The sequence below is a fragment of the Anopheles arabiensis genome, chromosome 3 (genome assembly GCF_016920715.1).
Source record: "Anopheles arabiensis isolate DONGOLA chromosome 3, AaraD3, whole genome shotgun sequence".
NCBI lineage: Eukaryota > Metazoa > Arthropoda > Insecta > Diptera > Culicidae > Anopheles > Anopheles arabiensis.
The window spans coordinates 45,398,386-45,418,749 of record NC_053518.1 but is presented as its reverse complement, the minus strand read 5'-3'; the positions used below and the strand labels follow the sequence as shown (position 1 = coordinate 45,418,749).

General features: G+C 40.0%; 2 protein-coding genes across 2 annotated transcripts; one reads left to right on the top strand and one right to left on the bottom strand.

The window, feature by feature from the left end:
• Positions 1 to 2,572: 2,572 nt before the first annotated feature.
• Positions 2,573 to 4,539, top strand: LOC120904304. The gene is made up of 3 exons (XM_040314196.1): positions 2,573 to 3,446; positions 3,515 to 3,992; positions 4,065 to 4,539. Exons 1-3 carry the CDS (start codon positions 2,770 to 2,772, stop codon positions 4,479 to 4,481), a joined length of 1,572 nt encoding a protein of 523 aa, XP_040170130.1. The 5' UTR covers positions 2,573 to 2,769; the 3' UTR covers positions 4,482 to 4,539.
• Positions 4,540 to 4,719: 180 nt separating this feature from the next.
• Positions 4,720 to 5,822, bottom strand: LOC120899889 (trypsin-1-like). Its single transcript, XM_040306216.1, has 2 exons — positions 5,578 to 5,822; positions 4,720 to 5,501 (listed from the first exon to the last, which is right to left on the bottom strand). The coding sequence occupies exons 1-2, from the start codon at positions 5,820 to 5,822 to the stop codon at positions 4,898 to 4,900; spliced, it is 849 nt and encodes a 282-aa protein (XP_040162150.1). The 3' UTR covers positions 4,720 to 4,897.
• Positions 5,823 to 20,364: the final 14,542 nt, after the last annotated feature.

The following is a 20,364-nucleotide window of genomic DNA, read 5'->3' as shown; positions in this document are numbered from 1 at the left end:
TTTACGAAATCAGTAGCGGTGCTACCACGGAATAGACCCCCAATTGACGCTCCCGAACCCCTTTGCCCGAGACGTTCTGTTCCGTGGTAGCAGACGGTTTACCATGCGCTCCAAAATGACTGAAACCTTCGTGGTCGGCTTCGGGCCGTCGGGCACGGCAGCGGCGGATCTAACGGTAGGCGGACTAGGCGGTCGCCTGGGGCCCCGCCGATTAAGGGTCCCCGTAGATCGCCATTCTATAGTATGCCGTATGGACAGAGTACTAGCGACAAGGGCCCCCGGAAGGATGGCCGATGGGGCCCCGAGGTTGGCGAAACATTTGCACCCTCCCCCCCCCCCCGTCAGCAAAAAAATTTAGAGTTTGCGACAGATGATTTGCGAAGGATGTGATTTGCGAAGGGGGCCCCGCTGAATCAATTGCACCCCCCCCCGTAGGCAAAAAATTAAGAGTTTGCGACTGATGATCGAAGGGGGCTCCGACGGCATTTCAAGTTTACTGTTCAATCTCCCAACAGCAAATTTAGTGCCGCCTAAATTCGAAGAAGGAGAAGAAGGAGAAGGAGACTATTCGAAATTCATTTTAAATTATACCTATACCGAAATTCATTTTAATTTATATCTACCCATCGACTGCGATAAACGGAAAGCTTCGTAATATTAAGCATGTTTTGCTGATAGCAATGAAAAGCGAACGGAACCGCAGTTAGTCCCTGAATCAGATGGATATTGTTGCCCGGGATGTATGTTATATGTATCATTTAATACATTCTTTATTAATCATATACCAAAACCATAGCACCAACTTACAGATATTTATTTTTATTTAGTCGTTTGTAGCGTAATAGCGATTGTTTCAAAGACCTTGGCTCAATCGAGTCGGAGATTGGATTTGCCCAACCAGCTGCAATGGAGTTTGTTTGCATGGCTTCCCAGTCCCAGGTTATGCACACACTGGAAAGGTGCCATCTGTCCGTCATGAGCGTCATCTATTAGAATGCAAATTTCATCCCATCGGTGTGGTGTTATTCCATCCCACTTTCCTCCCGGCAAATAGTGTTAGTGTGTGTGTGTGTGTGGGTGTTTCGGAAGATTGTTCCTTGGCTTCCGCTTAGCCGCAAAGGCCGGAGAAACGATGTTTGCGTATCAATCTACTACCCGTATAGGGCCACCGGGTTCTCGACCGTTTCCTGGAATGGGGCTACGAGTCGATACTCTACTAGTCAGTTGCTGTACCCGGGAGTGTAGCTCAATTACCGAAAAAGGAACCCGGTTGAGGATGGCCTGCAAGGAGAAACAAAGTACAGGTCAGCCAGATCTCAAGGTGAGCTCATTTGAAGTAAAGTGTAGCCTTACGGGTCTAAGTTTTGGATGGTGTTGGTGGTGGTTGTGTGTTGAGTGTTGAGGTTAGCCATTGTTGATCTTGGTGGGTGTGATGGGACACAACACAAGGGGTAGGTGTAGGATGGAACAACATCGTATCATAAACTGGCGCTCATGCTAAGGGTGGCGCTCTATAGACACGGTAGAAAATGACGCCTACATAGCCGAATTCAGGCATCAACAGCGAGAGCGTGCTGAAACACTAGAACACTGCAAACAAGCAACCCTGGCTCCGCATTATCCTACTTCAACATCATCGTTGATAACGAAGCGCCATAACGAAGACAAGTGGACATGGTTCGATTCGTTCGATATGGAGCGCTTCGAGAAGCCATGACTAATAACTTCTAGCTGCTGAGACGGCGTTTGCTCTGCGATACTAAAACGAATGTGAAAGTGATGGAAGAGCATGCGGCTGTATGTGCATGCATAATATGCTATTTCTTATTAAACAACAACACATGCATGGGGATATTAATTTAAAACATGGCATTCAATATCAGTAACATGTGCAAGTGTGGCATATGCTATGGAAGATATCAGCTGGGAATCAGTGGGAACAATTGCGAATGCCGCTAGAACATGGATTATAGCTTGTATCTCCAAAGGTGAACGGCTAAGTCCAAAACAGAGAGAAAGTTATCCTTGGAAAACATATTCTGAAGGATGTGGAGACACAATTTAAAGTGAATAACCTAGAGCAAATATTGGATTAAAAATGTAGTGAATTTAGTACGAGATGTCAATAACTTAGTTAGTCGTTCGTATTACAGTGAAAAAAATGCCTGCTGCTTACAATTTTACATTTATTCCATTTTTTCGTAACCAAGGTAGTTATCGTATTGCATTATTTTTGTTTTTAAATATTTGAAAAATATTTCTCAAGAATGATTAAAATGGTCATATTATTTTGTCACAGATATTTAGTGCAATTTTGGGTAGTTAATTTTTCTCAAAGCATACTTTTAATTTCTGTCACAGTTTAGTACTGCACATTAATGAGCATATAACGAATTATGTTAAAAAAATAGTGCGATAACTTCTTATTTCATGAAAAAAGGAGTAAATGTAAAGTTGTAAGAGGTGGGTACTTTATTATGCCGATCACTGTAAATGAGGAAAATATGTTTGTTTTTGTTTGGCTTTCCGTTGGTGTATAGCAGACGATGGTATCTACGGAAATAGAAAAAGTTTTAACAGCAGTAGGCGTGAAAACCCCAAAAGCGCTTGTCACTAGCGATCTTCAGGCTATACTTTTTTCTTGTAAATACCCAGCCACTAGTGATTGTTGTTGACAATCACTTTGTTCTGGATGTGTGAGTGAAAACAATACGAAAAATTGGCACAGTTTCGACTATTTACTCAGCCACATTTGGTCATAAACTTACAATGATTTCCGGCAAGAAAATGAAACCATCAAAATTATGTCGTCGTACATATTTTTTACGAACCGGTACAGCTCCTACGGTTTCCGAGATGGCCAGAGAACTAGGGCCGGAGTTGGCAAACATTGTAATTGATACTTTGGAGCCGAGTCAACGGTCAGCGGTGCAACCGGATCGACTCGAGTTGTCGGACGAACATAGCACCCAGTCACGACACGACACCGAAGCAGTTCGTGGACAGATACACGAACACATACTTCAGATCGGTGGAAACGTTTCGCACCGAGTGGATGGGTACTGGAGAAAACGGTTGAAACAAACGGCTGCAGCTGGCATCAGTTCGGACGAGGTGGATTTTATAAAATTTGATTGTCGCCAGAAAATTGGCATCGCAAGGGACGAGGAACGTAAGCGCTATGATGCATTGCTGGAAGAGATGGAAGCAAGGCTGGAAAAACGGTTCTGGGAAGAGAAGGGTAATCTTCATCGTTCATATGCAGAAGCAAGGCAGCTGTGGGGAAAGTTTGTGTGCCAGAAGGTACGGAAACAAGCGAAGGACATGTTGTGCAAGATCGCCAGCTACTATCGGGCAAAGTTGGAGCGCGAAGTATCCGGCCGGATGAAGCAGGAAAAGGATCGTATCATAAAGGAGATGGAACAAATTGTTAAAACTGCAGTAGAGTAAGTGTGGTGCTACCATTGTGCAAACAAAGCCTACTTTTTTATCGTTTCCAAAACGATCATTTTAGTCAGCAAAAACGAATGGACGAGCGGGCAATCCAGTGGATGGTGAATCAGTATGAAGAGCTTTTAAAATTTATAAGCGAATATAACGAGTGTTTGGATACGGTTGAGATGACGCGAGAAATTTGCAGATTGCATTTCGGTCGCCATGAATGTCACTCTACCCAGGTGTCAAAGCATTCTTTAGTAGATGGCAATCAGCTAGAGCCGGAAGGTTCCGTACCAAACTGTTCTCCAGCGGATGAGCTGGAAGACGGTGTGCACATAGCTTTGGCCAGTTTGTCAAAGTGTAATGTGTTTGTGGTGAATCAGTGTTTGCCAGAACCTGTGCCAGAGCCAGTGATTTGCGATGAAGACGCATCGACTACAACTCGGGAAGAGCTATTCGGGTCAGAAGATTACAAAAGCACTAACGAAGATGAGAGTATTGTTTCGTCGATTGAAAAAATAACGATTGGAGGTTTGACGTATGCTCAACCTAAGGTATGTTAGTTGCATTTGAAGTTAAATTCCCCTTTGAAGTTGGTATTAAAATATGTTTCCTTTTTATTGCAGTATTATAAGAAAATTTATAATGAAATATTTCCGGAGTTTGCTATAAGCTGGGAAAAAATGAGCACTTCAGGAACGGGCAATGAGTTGGATAACGTCGATTGTAGTATTCAGGAGCAATGTTCAAGCATTAGTAGCGATACTACAAGGGTCATCCACTCAGAGACCATTCAGAGTGAGCCAAGCTATCGTGAAAGCTACGATCCAATCGCTGAGATTCATGATATTTTGGGATCGATCGATCAATTTCCTCCCAGTGAGATATTGCCTGCAGAGGAACAATTTGGTGAGTTGTTTGATCTTACTAAGTCTGATGAAGAGATATCGCTGACTGCTGAAAGCTTTGCCGCACGCTACATTCGGGCTACCAGCGATGATTTTGATACAATGTTCCCCAAGAATGGTGATAAGGAGACGTAAATTTTATATGGATTATTCGAAACGTATAACAAATACAAATCTCAACTGAGCAGATGAAGAATTAGTTAATTTTTGAAGAAAAAATATGAAAGAAAAATTTCAGTTTTGTGTATAAGTCAAATAGCATAATTTTCTTTCAAAACAAAATTAATCCTTTATACCTTTTGTTTCTTTTTTATACAACTTTCGAGTATATTACATAATTTTACTCGATTAAGCATATCACAAATTACACACATTCAACATACATTAAACGAAAGGATAGTAGAGCTTGATATTCGCAGCAGTCGCCCTGTCTATATGCGACACCATTACATTCCGGTCATAATTCGTTCAGCTCGGTGAAAGATAATCCATAATACCGGACATGTGTAACTTTTTGCTCGCGGTAAATCCGGGATTAAAATGATTCGACATTAAAAGGCTTCCACATTTGGGCGCTCGGTAGATGCCAGCGCGGTGTGAACTGTTTGTTCGATCCAGTCGTACGCTGTCGAAACCTTTGCGTAAACTCCCGGATATCCCGGCTCGGCACATCCCTTGCCCCATGAAACTACACCAGTCAATTGACCATCACACACGAGCGGGCCACCAGAATCGCCCTGGCAGGAATCTTTGCCACCCTCGTCATACCCGGCACATATCATGCTTTCGGTAACGCTTCCAATACCTTCGTACACCTCACTGCACCGTTGATGGTTGGTAAGGGGAACGGTGGCAGCCCGCAAGACGAGTGCGGACTCGTCCGGATTGTGAGTGTTTCCCCAGCCGGACACTTTGCACAGTGTTCCGTCCGATAGTTCACCGGTTGGTTCGCTTGCCGATGGTTTACGTAACGGAATCGGTTGAACCGACTCACTAAGGTTAAGTGGTTGGTCAAGATGAAGTAGTGAGAAATCGTAATCACTCCAAGAATTTTGCTTAGGATGGTGCAATATTCGTCGTACTCTTACCGATTCGCCTCCATCATTCACATGAGACGATCCGACGTGAATCCAAAGGTTACGAGCATTGATGGTTCTATGGATTAGTTTGATGCATGAAATTAAACTGTGCTATGATGATTTGTTTTTTGGTTATCCGACAAGTTTCTTACCTAGTACAATGGGCTGCAGTTAGTATCCATTGGCTGTCTATAATAGATCCACCACAAAAGTGTCTTCCACGACGCAGAGACACTTGATACGGATAGTCCCGAATATCAACTGGAACACCTCCAACGATTCGTTCCCCGTTTGTATGATCGTAAATTTCTGCCGATCGACTGCAACCCACGGCAGAAACGATTGTGAAGCTCACAAGAACGGTTACCGGAGAAAGTGTTGTAAAACAGAGGTTCATTTTGATTGCTGCGACTAGCTGCTGCAATTGTGTTTTATATACCGTATGGTGTGTTCTAAAACTGTCGTTGCCTCAGGGGGTCATTTTAACCCGTTACCCTGATAAAATAATTGGGACACATTTTGAGGTCAAGTTAACGTGTGATACCTGTTTAAAATGTACTTTTGTTTCACTTGTTTCATATATGCGTATAATTCAGTTTTGCGTATAATTCAGTGATAATTTTGTTTTTCAGCAAAATGAAATGAATTGCACTTTGTTTTATTGTAAAACAAGAGGAACAATATGAAAACAATACTAGTTTTGGTGTGAAACAACACTATCCAATTATTCAAAGATAAACAACGAGGGACCAACTAGAACAGTTTGTATTAAAAACTTTTTATATCTTCGTATAACTGATGTGAGCTTAAGTGACAAATTTAAATTCGTTTCTGCTTTTTATTTTTATTATTTTAGAAATGTGTTTTTTAAACTATTTTCCTTGTTTCTTAGCAGAATATTCAGCTACCCCCCAGATTCATCATTTGTTTTGAATTAGGATTCCAACAACTGTTTCGAATTGTCAATTTAAAATTGGTTATACATTGGGCCAGTCTGGTGGTACAGTCGTCTACTCGTACGACTTAACAAACATGCCAGTCATGGGTTCAAGCTCCGAATAGACCATGCCCCCATACGTAGAACTGACTATCCTTCTATGGTAACAATCAGCCGTACTGGCGAACTCCTTCGACGAGAAACATTCGTCGCTCATGAGCGGACTAGTGATGGGTAAATTCAACAAAAATCCGGAATCGCTTCCGAATGACTCCGCCAAAATTGGAAGCGGTTCCGGAAGGTAGGTGCAAAACTCCGACCTCGGAGCCGTCTGGAGCCGTTCGGAGCCGTCCGGAGCCGTCCGGAGCCGTCCGGAGCCGCTAGTCGGCAGCCGGAGCCGTCCGGAGCCGTCGGAGCCGTCCGGAGCCGACGGAGCCGTCGGAGCCGTTGGAGCTGTTGGAGCCGTTAGAGCCGTTGGAGCCGTCGGAGCCGTCCGGAGCCGTCCGGAGCCGTCCGGAACCGGCGGAGCCGTCGGAGCCGTTGGAGCCGTTGGAGCCGTCCGGAGCCGTCGGAGTAGTTGTAATAGTCGGAAGCATTCTGAAGCGCATTAATTTCCCGATATTAGTGATAATTTTATTGTAAAAAACAGCTTACGAGTAAAAAAAGAGTCTTCTTCATTTATTGATATGAAGTTTTTTTGTGTGTTTTTTTTTTCAAAAATAAAGCCAAAAATAATTGTTTGCTCCGTATATATATAGGAAAAAAAATGAATCAAATTAGGAGGTCAAGGAGCAATAGAACTATGACGGGAGGTGGGTTTGATAAAATACGAAACAACGAGGCAGACGAGTGTAATTATGGCAGTTTTGCACGGTTGTTTACATCGACTAACGTGTATGGTTTAGGCCACACTTGTTTTTTACCGAATAACATGATGGCACATGGACAAGACAAAGAATATAACTATCAATCATCCGTCCATCTTTTATGAAAATAAAGATCAATAATAGTTTGATTCATAGTTTTTCCCTATATGTACGGAGCAAACAATTGTTTTTGACTTTATTGTTTAAAAAAAATACAAAAAAACTTCAGAGCAATAAATGAAAAAGACTATTTTTTTACTCGTAAGCTGTTTTTTAAAATAAAATCATCGCTGATATCGGGAAATTAAAGCGCTTCAGAAGACTTCCGACTCTTACAATTATATTATTCCGACGGCTCGAACTGGCTCCGTCGGCTTCGACGGCCCCGACGGCCCCAACGTCTCAAACCGGTTCCGTTGACTCCAACGACTACGACGGCTCCGTCGGCTCCAACGACTACGACGGTTCCGACCGGCTCCGGACGGCTCCGTCGGCTCCGTCGGCTCCGGACGGCTCCAACCGGCACCGTCGGCTCCAACTGCTACGACGGCTCCGACCGGCTCCAGCTGCCGACTAGCGGCTCCGACGGCTCCAACGGCTCCGACGGCTCCGGACGGCTCCGACGGCTCCAACGATTCCGGACAGCTCCAACGGCTCCAAAGGCTCCAACGGCCCTGACGGCTCCGGACGGCTCCGACGGCTCCGGACGGCTCCGACGGCTCTAGCTGCCGACTAGCGGCTCCGGACGGCTCCGACGGCTCCGGACGGCTCCGGACGGCTCCGACGGCTCCGACGGCTCCAGCTGTCGACTAGCGGCTCCGGACGGCTCCGGACGGCTCTGGACGGCTCCGGACGGCTCCGGACGGCTCCGGACGGCTCCGGACGGCTCCGACGGCTCCTGGCGGAATCGACGAATTGAATTTTTCGGAATCGGAGCCGGAGTAGCAATGCTCGGAAGCGATTCCGAGCCGTGGGTGCGATTCCGTTTACCCATCACTAGATCGGACAGGGTTTTACCACTAGGTTGGCCATTACAAAATCTATACGGTTTTCTAATTGTTGATCTAGAGGGCTATGAAATGAGTGAAAATGAGCGTCGCGGCGAACGTTCCCAGGAACGAACGAGTTCGCCGGTACGGCCGGTACGGCAGGAAAGCCAAGCTCACTTCACTAGTGGGTACAAAGGCAGGCCTTGACCGGCAGCGGTTGTTGTGCCAAAGAAGAAGAAGACACATTGTATGATATAAACAAACTATGTTTTCAAAGGTGTAAATTTTTGTAAATACAGTGACCCCTCTCTTATTTGACACCTCTCTAATTAGAAAAACCTCTCTAATTCTAACATTTTCCACAGTCCCCTCATTTCCAGTACATTTTTGTCCCTCTAATTTGGAAAACCTCTGAAATCCCTTTTATTTGTGTATGGTGTTGCCATGGTTATTGAATGATGTATGCTCAAATTGGCAATCGTGTTCGCAGTTTCCTATAGTAACAGTTGAGGCTGCATACTAAATGTACTGTCTTATTCTTGTTTGTATGGACTTTTCATTTACTTTCAACCTCTGTAGGGGAAGGTAGGTAAAGACGGACACGTTAAGGGAAATGGTAAAAATCTAAGGATATATAGGTGCAACGACCATGAAAATGTGCATACATTACACCTGTTTCCATCTACGTTCGATTCTCGTGCCATTTGCATCGAATCGCAAACCGCCTGCTTCGAATCGCATGCCACTACGATCGAATGCGTGCAACCATGGTTGAATCTCGTTCCACTACGGTCGAATCGTGTGCCACTACGATCGAATCGTATGCCGCTACCATTGGATTTCTGACAGGTAGGGCATAGCAAACTGTTTGTTTGCGTTTGAAAGCTGCTTCTTTCGTCGCCAATGGCAATTCGTTTGTAAAATTCTAAAAAAAGGTAATTATTCACTGATTACACGTAAAATCCTTGTTATCAACGAATATCGTGGTCCCTTGTTGATGGTAAAATCCTTGTTTTCAACTAATATTCGGTGTTCGTTTTAGATGGTAAAATCCATGGTTTCAACCAATATTCGTGGGGTTTGCCTATAATCAGAGAATAATTCCCTTTTATTAGTATTTTACAAACGAAATGCCGTCGGCGAAGAAAGAAACAGCTTTCAAACGTAAACAAACAGTTTACTATGCTCTTGCTTTCAGAAATCCAATGGTAGCGGCACACGATTCGATCGTAGTGGCACACGATTCGACCGTAGTGGAACGCGATTCGACCGTACTGGCACGCGATTCAACTGGGGATGCACGCATTCGATCGTAGTGGCAAGCGATTCGAAGCAGGCGGTTTGCGATTCGAACGTAGCTGGAACCAGGTGTATCTTATACTCATGTTTTATCAGAAAATGTGTTGAAACTTTCAAACTTCTATCGATTTTTGCGTTTTTTTCATGAATGAAAAACATGATTTTTTTCGGGCAGTTTTGAAATGTTCGGGTAAGACGGACACCTGATATGGGAAAGATGGACACTATGAAGGTTAAGATGGACACCTTTAGAAAACGTTGGAAATTGAAGAGTTTTACAGTATTTTAACAAATTCTATCGCTTTCCACGTCCTGGTACGTTTATAAACCAATTATTGGCCTATTGCAACGACGATTCATTCAACCGTGGTTTTAGGAATTGTAAGCACCGCTTCTAATAGTACGTAGAATGCAGAATCTAAGGCATCTTTTTAATATTGGGCACTAACAGTGGACGTTGCATCAGCTTACAGAACAACAATTTAAAACTTCGCTTTAGGAAATTAATCCGCAGAAAGTCCGCGACCACAGCATATTTGAGGGCCTTGTTAATAGGTCCAGCCATTTTTTACATTGAAGATTGAACTTTTTGAACCACATTCTGTAAAGTCATATAATCTCTCATCTATTCCTGAACGATTTGATATCAGTACTTCATCTTTTTTTTTATTATGAAAGTTGTCCAAGTCGTCACAAGATATTGGATTTCGTGAAGCGCATCATCAGCGTCGAGCGAGTAATAGCATAACGAATGGCTACTATTTTGACTGATGTTTCATTTCTCGCTTATTTCAATACTTTCTCTAGTTACTGATTGATTTATAGCATCGGAATACCCTTATTTAAGGTATTTGAAGAAATCCATTTATCACCAATTGATATAAGAAGTACAAAAATCAATAAATTCGGTGTCCATCTTTCCCTACAACAAGGTGTCCGTCTTTCCCGCTTTGGTGTCAGAATGTTTAAACCAGCAGAAAACAAGATTTTTTAATTCTTTCACTCTCGCTCTTTCGCCAGTTTTTTGCTAAACAATCATGACAAATCGTTCATGTAATAAAACTTCCAAAAATATAAACAATACAAGTTACAGAGCTTAAGACCTGCAGTAATCAAATTAGATCCACAAAGGTGCGCTCGATTGAAAATTTGTTTTGTTCGTGAATTTAACCAATTTTGCATATATTACACGAAAAATGTTCTCAAATGTGTTGTTTTACCTTCAGTTTGGATTCTACATTGTTGAATTACTCGAAAATTACCTTTTTCATGCATTTATGAGAAGTGTCCATCTTACCCGCAGTGTCCGTCTTTACCTACCTTCCCCTAATTTGAAACCCCCTCTTATTTGACAGTCCCATCGCCTCTCAAATAAGAGAGAGTTGACTGTAATAATAGCAGAGAGAAGAATGATTAAAAAAATATACAGTAAGCATATTAAGCACATTGACTTAAACGGTATTTAAAAATAATTCCTTCATACCCATATGCAGAGTATCCAAAGTACTAGAAACATAAAGTGCTCAAAAGTTATTTAAAATCAAAGTTATCTTAAGGAAACTGGACTAAAGGTATGTTTTAATGTGTTGCCTAAACATTAGCAATTTCCCTGAATATACTTTCTTTGATTCAGTAAGAACGATCCAAAAGGCCGCATTGTTTATCCTGAATATACTTAGAATCAGTATAAATTGATACTTTACGACCACGATGGTCATCATATCAACCTAACAATTGATACACATGCCGGACATAATTTATCGTTAGCAATATCGTTACCTACTACCTCAAACAATCGTCGCCGTTCATTGCTCTCTAGCATTTACTATTGTTTGTAGCTGCAGCTTCACTAAATTGCATTCGATTACGATATCTCTTCGATGCGCTCAATGGGTGTGTGTGTGTTCATACTTGCAACTTTGAACATCCCGTGGGAGAACGATAATTATGGGTGTCAAAATTTCCTTCTACTCTGCACTCAAAGCCGCGTGCCGCAGAATACGATACCATTTTTGTGTTGTCACCATCACATTCGGCTGCTTCTGCTTCTTCTGCCGGCCGTGTTGGATTGTTACCATTGTTTTCACTCTCCCTTTCGCGCTCTCTCCCGCGTTGCCACCGACAGGCAGGCATAGTTGCGGCATGAATTTCCTTTTGATGGTGCTGACAAACCTTTTCCCAACACACACATACACACTCTCTCTCTCGTCCAGCAGTAATAGGTGTTCGGAACGGTTGCTGCCATGGAATGAAACATCGCCGACAGCGACAAATGCAATTATGCTGCCCTTGTTTTACTTGCATCGTTCGAAATCGGGCGAGCGCGCTTCCGTGTGTGGTTGGATCGTGTACTGAAAACGGGACGCACTGGCACTATTCATGCCTGCGACTGTTCGAGCTTCATCCAATTATTTGCTCATTTGCAGATCTTCCATAAATGCATTCGTTCGTCGGAGGCAGTTTTCCGTTACCCATCTGTCCCTGAACCCGGCCCGGCGGGTTTGCCCTCTGCTGGTCTGTTGTGCAATTGCGGTTGCGGACCCAGTGATGCAATGTGTTCGATGATCCACTTGCACATTGTCGCTGTTGTCGGTTTTGCTCCATGCAATGTGATGATGTCTCGTGTATAGCCCATCCATGGTCAAACAATTTTCACGGTCAGCCGTTATCGTTTAGTCGTTGAATCGCCGAATGCGTGTTGGTAAAGAATGGGATGTCATTTTTCTTCACACAATGCATTGAACGGGGAATTTATTCATTAGATAAATCTTCATTCCTGTTATGGGAAAACATAGATTGTTCTAGCGTAAGTAGGGGGTCGCATTGCAAATGATGATGAAAAAGTTAAATCCTAAAGGAGCACTTTTTTGGTATTTTTGATACATTTCGAAGCTCCTCTGAGAAGGATTATCTTCTATTGCCGAGTGAAACATTTGTAAAACGGAACATTTGATTGCATTGCCTTCATTTTACAAACAATGATTCAATAATATATAACGAATGATGAGAGAGAATAAATCTGATGATGAGCTTATGAAATCGAAACCGGGAAAAAAAATATGATTGTAGTGATGCAGTGGTTATCCCGGCCGTTTGACTCGAACGAATTTCGAACAATATACCCAATGCTGGGTTTGACGCTATCGTAAATTATAATTTTCTATACGAATGCATTTGATTACTGGCGATAATAATTGCACTTTTCCAGCCGAAACAACCTGCAGAGGGTAATGCAATTATAGTAAGGTTTCGTGAAGCTCAATGTGGACAATTACAATAAAATGCAAAAAAACAATTTTAGATGCAATTTTGATTCTTTGTTTTTGGTGAAATAATTACGCATATAATTTAATTATGTTTTTAAAATTGCGTTTTAGTTTACTCAACATCATTTTAGTCCTAATCGTATTTAATTGAATATACTTGCCCTTGTTGTGAAAAATACTAGTATTACTGTGCTACTAGATATAGAGACAATTTCACGCAGCGAAGAGTGAAAAATAGACAAAATCAACATGGCTGAAACATTTCACACCTTAGTGTATGTATCTAGCTGTCATCACATTCTATGAAATGCCAAATTTTTTACGCGCCCGCACATGGCGTGAAAATATTCGCCGTGAAACAGATTTATTTTATATAGACCTGTTATCGAATATCATAGAATGCCATCGACTTTGGCTTCACGCTTTTCGGCGCGATGCCATTTGGTGAGATGTCTGGGTGCACGGTTAGGCGTTTTGACTCTAATAACAATACTACTGTTCAGGCTTAGGCACGGAAGCCCTGCCAGTTGATTCGTGTTTAACGAAACACGAAGATCATTCGTTGAGTTCGGAGCGTTCGGGCACGATCGATTAGTTTATAAGTATAAGTGAATTGCGTGAAATAAACTCTCTTCTAATTGTGCAATACAAGGAACAACACCCGGTAATTATAAAACGCTAGAAAAAGTTACACCGAAACGCGAAAGAACATTATCCGAAATCGTAAGATTGAACAACTACTTTCGACAAATAATTAATTCTTATGGGGTTTTCCAGGGGCGATCATATTTTTGGGACACTTCCTTGACACTTTCTTACGGGAAGTGAACTTTATGTGGCGGAGTTTTAACTTTACGGTACCATTTTCTTCAAGTTCTTAGGAAACTCCTATTAGATTCCACATTACTATGTTAAAAAAGGGTGCCTTCTAGTCCACTTTTGAATGAAGATGTTTAAGGTTTATTACAATGAGAAAATGAAGGAAAAACGATCGACAAAAAATGATCATATGTGCATGATTATTAAAGGCACGTAAGCTAATCAGATTCAAAAATTTAACGACGGACCTCCAACGTTTCAATATTCTCAGAGATTACAATTTTATTACTTTATGATGTTTTGTACTTTTTATACAAATATTTTGATTTTATAACGTGAATTTATCATACATCTGTCAATTTACATGTCAAACCAGCACAATTTATTCAAGCAGCTGTCGAATTAAGAAATCCGCGTATCATCGAATCCGCATATAAGAGGTACCACGTATCTCGGAGAGCTCATGTAAGAGTATTATTATGAAATTAATGCATTCTTGACAATTGTTTTAATTAAAATACAAGAAATTATTGTTACTTTTTTACCCCGGTTATAAACGATATGGGATTCCACTTACGACTTTTTAGACTTACATCTAGCTTCGGAACTTTTTTCGGTCTTAAATACGGTCGAATCTCGGGAGTCTCCTGTACAGGTATAAAATGCAAGTAGAATAAGGCATTTTTGATAAGTTTTTTGAAATGCCGAGGGGTTTACTTCATGAACCACGGTTATGATATTATTTTATTAAAGAAAAACTGACGATTTATTTATTTATTTATTTATTTATTTATTTATTTATTTATTTATTTATTTATTTATTTATTTATTTATTTGTTTATATATTTATTTATTTATTTATTTATTTATTTATTTATTTATTTATTTATTTATTTATACTATTCTTGTCCGCAAATGAAGACTCCACAAGATATCGTACACTTTTATATATTAATGTAACGCAGTGGAAATCAACTCCTGCATATGATAAATTAAAACTGCGTGCCATTGCTGATATCGACTCATTGGCCGCATAATTCGTGTTATGCCTATCTATACTCAAAAGGGACAATGGACGAGGGCATAAGATGCTTGACCTAAGTGATATGTCGGGGAAATGTTAAAGTTATTTACAGTACAAAAGCTATGAAAAACCTTAAATCGGTCCAATAAAATCATGAATTTCAGGATGTTCACAATCTTCGTTCATTGTCACTTTTAGTTTTTCCTGTCGGTCTAAACTAACCCTAAAATAGAATACATTACTTGCATTATTATGCAAGAATAATATCGCTTTTATTTCGCATGCATGGCTTACCTTACGGGCGGAAAACGATCTTCATCATACGGCTAGCAAGATCTGATGATGGCTCGTTGATGTTGGTACCATGCCGTTCTTTCGACTGCTTACATGAGGCTTGTTTTAGAAGGCACATGATAGTGCTGTTTTGTTTTGAATGGGTTTGATAAAGAATGGTCAGGTAGAGAAAGCATTGTGCATCGTTTGCGCCTTACTGCAGACTAGCTTCAGGTTTTGTTTTATGTTAATGTTATAGAATAAATTATTGCGTGTGCTATAAGTTGTTTTTTAATAAGTTATTTTTTAACCGTTTTAATATTTGTCAGAACTGCCCAACAGCAAAGAATGTGAACAAATATGTTCAGTTAAATCAAAATATTTTATTATTGAGTGATATTGATGATTTTTTGTTAAATAAATCTTTGTGTGTCGGCTCGCACAAACTTTTCTGTTATTCCTACTTTTCTACAATTTTCGCTAACCTACTTGTACCGCCACATTGTCCCAATGCTGATTTGATTCAGCACGCCAGAGGCGGTACCTTAATTTCCCTTACCTTATTTATTATTCATGCAAACTTTCGCCTATCCTGGCATACAATCACTGACTGGTTCGCTTACTGACTGGTAACATGCTGACACTTACGCTGTACCGTTTCGGTTCGGGCCATCCTTTTGTTCTGAGGCGAACAAGCTCGGGTCAGCAGTGGAAGTGGATGGACAAAAATTGGCGTGTAAAAAAAAAACAGGGTAAGAGTGGCGGATGAAAAGCAACCGTCCACGGTGACACTGTTTTATTTATTCAGCGCAAATTTTATTACTCCTGCCAGGACAGGACTTGACTGTGCCGAAGTGCCGAAGTGCGAGGATCACTTCGGTTGATTTCATAATGATAATGACCATCCGTAAAAGTATTTCATGGATCCTTCAAATTAAAAGCATATTATTTTAACACGATTTGTACCGTCATGGAACATTCAGCGAGGTGGAAAGGTTGTTGCAGCGTCGCAACCATTTTGCCACAGCTAATGGTGGTAGTAATGCGTGAGGGTTTGTTGCAACCTTCCAGCTCGGTAGAAGAGAGTCTGCGTTCATTCGCACGTGGTGCTCATTATTCTGACCAGAGCGAGGGATCAAGTGAAGTGTGCGTTTTAATGGATACCAATATGTAACACACGCATCGTCTGTAACTCACTAGTTGTAAACGATTTGATATATTTTTTAAAGTAAAATAAAAACAAAATTAATATAAAATATTTTAAATAAAATTTAGTATAATATTATTTTTAATGAGTCCTACAAGCATAGGAAAGTTTTAATACTCTCCGTGGATATTTTGTTCTTTTATTATAATAAAATGAAAGAATTTGTTATTCTATTTGTTAGCAATATTATTTTTTTGTAGAAAGCTTTATGTATATTGAATTTTTTTGTCGTCGTAGCCAATTAGGCGTACTTCAAAATGAAATAATTCATAGAATTTATTTTTAAATACAAGCCAAGTTCGTATTTCTACCTTAAGCACACTGTATTGTTTTGCAAATGCCTGAAATGATGACAGCAAAATTGGAGCAGTAGTATTTTGGAGGTTGTGAAATCCAACGCATTACCAACGTTTGAACTGGTTAAGCACTGGTAATTTTTCCATGCTGCTGACTTTGGTGGCAATTAAATTTTATTTTCCATTTTCATACCTGTTGATCTACCTTTTTGGTGGTGATTCAAACGTTGGGCAGGTAGATGATTTTTTATCAAGCTTGTTAGTGCATATGTGCCGTATGTATGTTTTTGTGTTTGATGCAAGGTTTTCTTCTGTGTCCTCTATTTTCAAAAATGTCACAAAAGCGAAAATCGTTAGTAAATTTGTTTCGAATTCGGTGCATTCGATCACACATGCGAAACAAGGTTTAAAGTGATATGAACAATCGATATTATACATTTTCATTTAGCTTAGATCAAATTGTTACTGATTTATAAACATATTTCCAGCCCATTTTATCATCAATGTCATGTGTATTTGTAGTCAGTGATCGTCATTTCTTAACGTAATGCTTTCTAAACATTTAATAGAAAACTGATGATAAAGCTCGAGCTCGGATGCGTTTAAATGCAACCCAAACGGAAGTGAAAGAGGCTTCAATGGGGTGGCTTTGCCAAAACCAACAACACTAATGTTGCCACCGGTTGGGTTGACTAGCACTCACCAGCAGCGTTTGCCGATGAAAAGGACAGCATCCGAGGTGAACCGGTTTGGTAGCGAACGACCATGGTACGAACGGTGGCAGTGGCAGGTGTGAGTGGTAAATAGTTTTGAGGTTTTGAAATTAAACCAAAATAACGCTGGTTTGCATAGTGTGTTTTGCTAGGCCGCCCGCCATTGGTGTGAGAGTTTGTCTGTGGTTGGACAGACAAAGAGGTGGAAGTGATGGTAACCGACTAAAGGGACAAGGGGAGAGGGGTGTGAGCAAATAGGCGTCACTTTATGTAGAGGGATGGAATTTGTTTCTACACACACAAAAAAATGCGTAAGTGTGTGTGCGTAATGGAATGTATATGTGTAGGTGTGTGTGCTCTATGGTTTACACATAAAAACACACCAAGGGCTGGGCGCCTCCATTTGGCAATGAAGGGTTTCAAACCATTAGGATGTCAGTTTGATTTTCTGTTATTTCTTTTCACCGTGCCATTCTCGATTACTTCCTTCTTGCAATGTGTTTGTCATATAAGCTTTTTCATGAATCAAACAGAAATAACTCCTAGGTTTCTCCGATTTTCCGTTCAATTTGATACCAAGTACTGCAACACCTTGCGGCTTTTTCAATATTTTGAGGAAATGGTCCATTAGGCAAAGTCAAGTTGAATTGTTATTGAAGGGGAAACATGAAATTGCGTAAATTACTCTCTGAAGCTCAAAATCACATCACGCGATATATAATCAAAATATGCCATTGGGTGCACTTTTATGGCACAATCAGAGACGAAATTTCATTTTTTTTTCCTGAACGTTACATGCATATGTTTTATGAATCTTACACCAATATTTTCATTTTAAATATTATAATAAATTAGTTAAACATTTAGATAGAAGAACGAATACTTTTATTCCTTCTTTAATGTATGACGTAATAAGTATGGTTGGGCCTCAATTTCATTTCCAGATACCAAGAGTGCTAATCCATGTTATGCTTACAATCATTGATGTATTGGCGGCAGTTTGGACAGATTACATGTATTGTAAAATATCTTGCCAACGAGATCTATACACCTTGATCTGCCTGAAAACTTAAATGTATAATACCCTAAACAATCTCGATGTACCATGAGCCATCTAAGCGCTTGGCTATCAGTAACTTGGTTAGTTTACCCATAACAAGATAGTCAGTCCAGCGAATAGAAGACTCGGTGCACTCAAGATTTGAATCCATTACACGATATTGTTAAACTAATGAAGTAGTATAAATGTATTATTACTTATTTGATTTACTAAACATAAATTAACAGTTGACCTGTGTAGATGCTATATCACAAGAGGAGAGAAACAACCTAAACACCTGGTACGCTAGATAGAAGCTCTGTTCAAGATTTCCAGGAAAAGGATTATGCCATTTTATGGCAGAAATCCGTTATGTGTAACTTTTCTGCATGAGGCAGAAACCATATGTGAGATGTGTGTTAGTAGGATTTATATCATCATTATGGCATAGGTGTCGGCTTACCGTTGAGTTGCTTAGGCTTTATGCATCAATAAAGTAATGCTAAAATTGTGAACCTTCCACTACCTCCCTCACTTTTAAAACGAAATACAACGTTCGAACAAATCTCCCTTCCAACGCTTATTTTATTGCACGAAATGGGGATTAAAATTATTTCTTCAATTATTTAAGTTTGCTGCACTATGGTTCGTTTTTATAATAATAGAATTCGTTTGTTTATAGAATTGAAACAAAATACAATTGTTTTAACATTTAGATAGTTATAAGACGAGCCATAGTGGAATAATATCCTCTTCAATTGTGATAAACGGATTCTCAAGGATATTTAATTTAATTTAATTTATTAATTTCAACATGTCTGCCCCTGGGGTTGAATATAATTGCTTTACACCTAGCAAGCCCTATTGGTACTAAACTAAAATACCTGTATTTGTGTTATTTAAGAATATTGCCGATAACAAAGTTTGGAAAAAATGATACAGCTGGTGGGTCGGCATAAAAATTGATGATGAAGAACGGTAGCAAGTGTGAAGGAAAGGTAATAAGAGGAAGTAGAAAAGGATGTTACAGAATGGAAATCCATAGTGAAATAAATAAGCAGCGGATAAGAAGAACACATTTAAAAAAGGAAAACTAAAAGTATAGAAAAAATAAATAAAGAAAAAAATAAAAAAGAGAAAATAATAATAATAATTGTATAACATAAAGCGTGAACAGTTTAAAAATTAAAATCACGATAATGTTCATTGAATTGACGCAATCAAATTAGCCACGAGTCGTTAGAGCCAACATATGTATTACGGAAAGGTATTGCAAAAGCAGTCCGATTTCTTGAACACCTGCATGGAACATATCAACTAAGTTGCGAAAGCAAGTATGGAGCCTCTACATTCCCTCGTAACAACTTGCTGATAAATTACACACATTCTTTAGTTCGTCTAGATTCGAGGGTGTCAAGATTGCATAATATGCAACGATCTTTGTATGACGGTAATCTGGTGGTGAAATTTCCATAGAGGCGACGATATAAGCACCTAGTGAAGTGCTTTTACACACCTTAGAGTTTATTATTCCAACCTGCACTGTTAGTACAGAAGACAACAGAAACGTACTCAATAACAGGGCGCACTAGGGAACAATACAATGTCTTAAGGCACCTCAAACCGTTAAGGCCCGAAGTCATGCGAAAAATAAGACCAAGGTTTGAGTAAGCTTTATCGATGATCAATTCAAGATAACTATCGAATGATAACCTTTCGTCTAACATAACACCTAAATCGCGAACACATGACAACCTGTTGATAACAGAGTTATTAAAAACTTAATTGTGAATAAAAGGGGTATGACGACGACAGAAAGAGATGACACTATATTTACTAGGACAGAGATCTAAGAAGTTTGACGCAAACCAGGAAGAGAATTAAGAAGAGATTGGAGTGTGGTGCAATCATCCTCTTGCATCACTGGAACAAATACTTTAATGTCGTCTGCATATAGAATGTGGTTAGGAGATGGAAGAATAAAACTAATGTCATTTATGAATAATAGAAATAACAGGGGACTTAGTACACTTCCTTGGACACCAGAGGAGTTGAAAAACAGTATAAAGAAAATATTGTAAACCAAACCTCCAAACCTGATCATACATACATATTTCTACCATTTCATGTAAGATTTTAGATTTAATATCACCATGGGTTTGCATTTTAGCATTTTTTGCTATACAATATGGCCTAGTAAGCCTTTTTGTA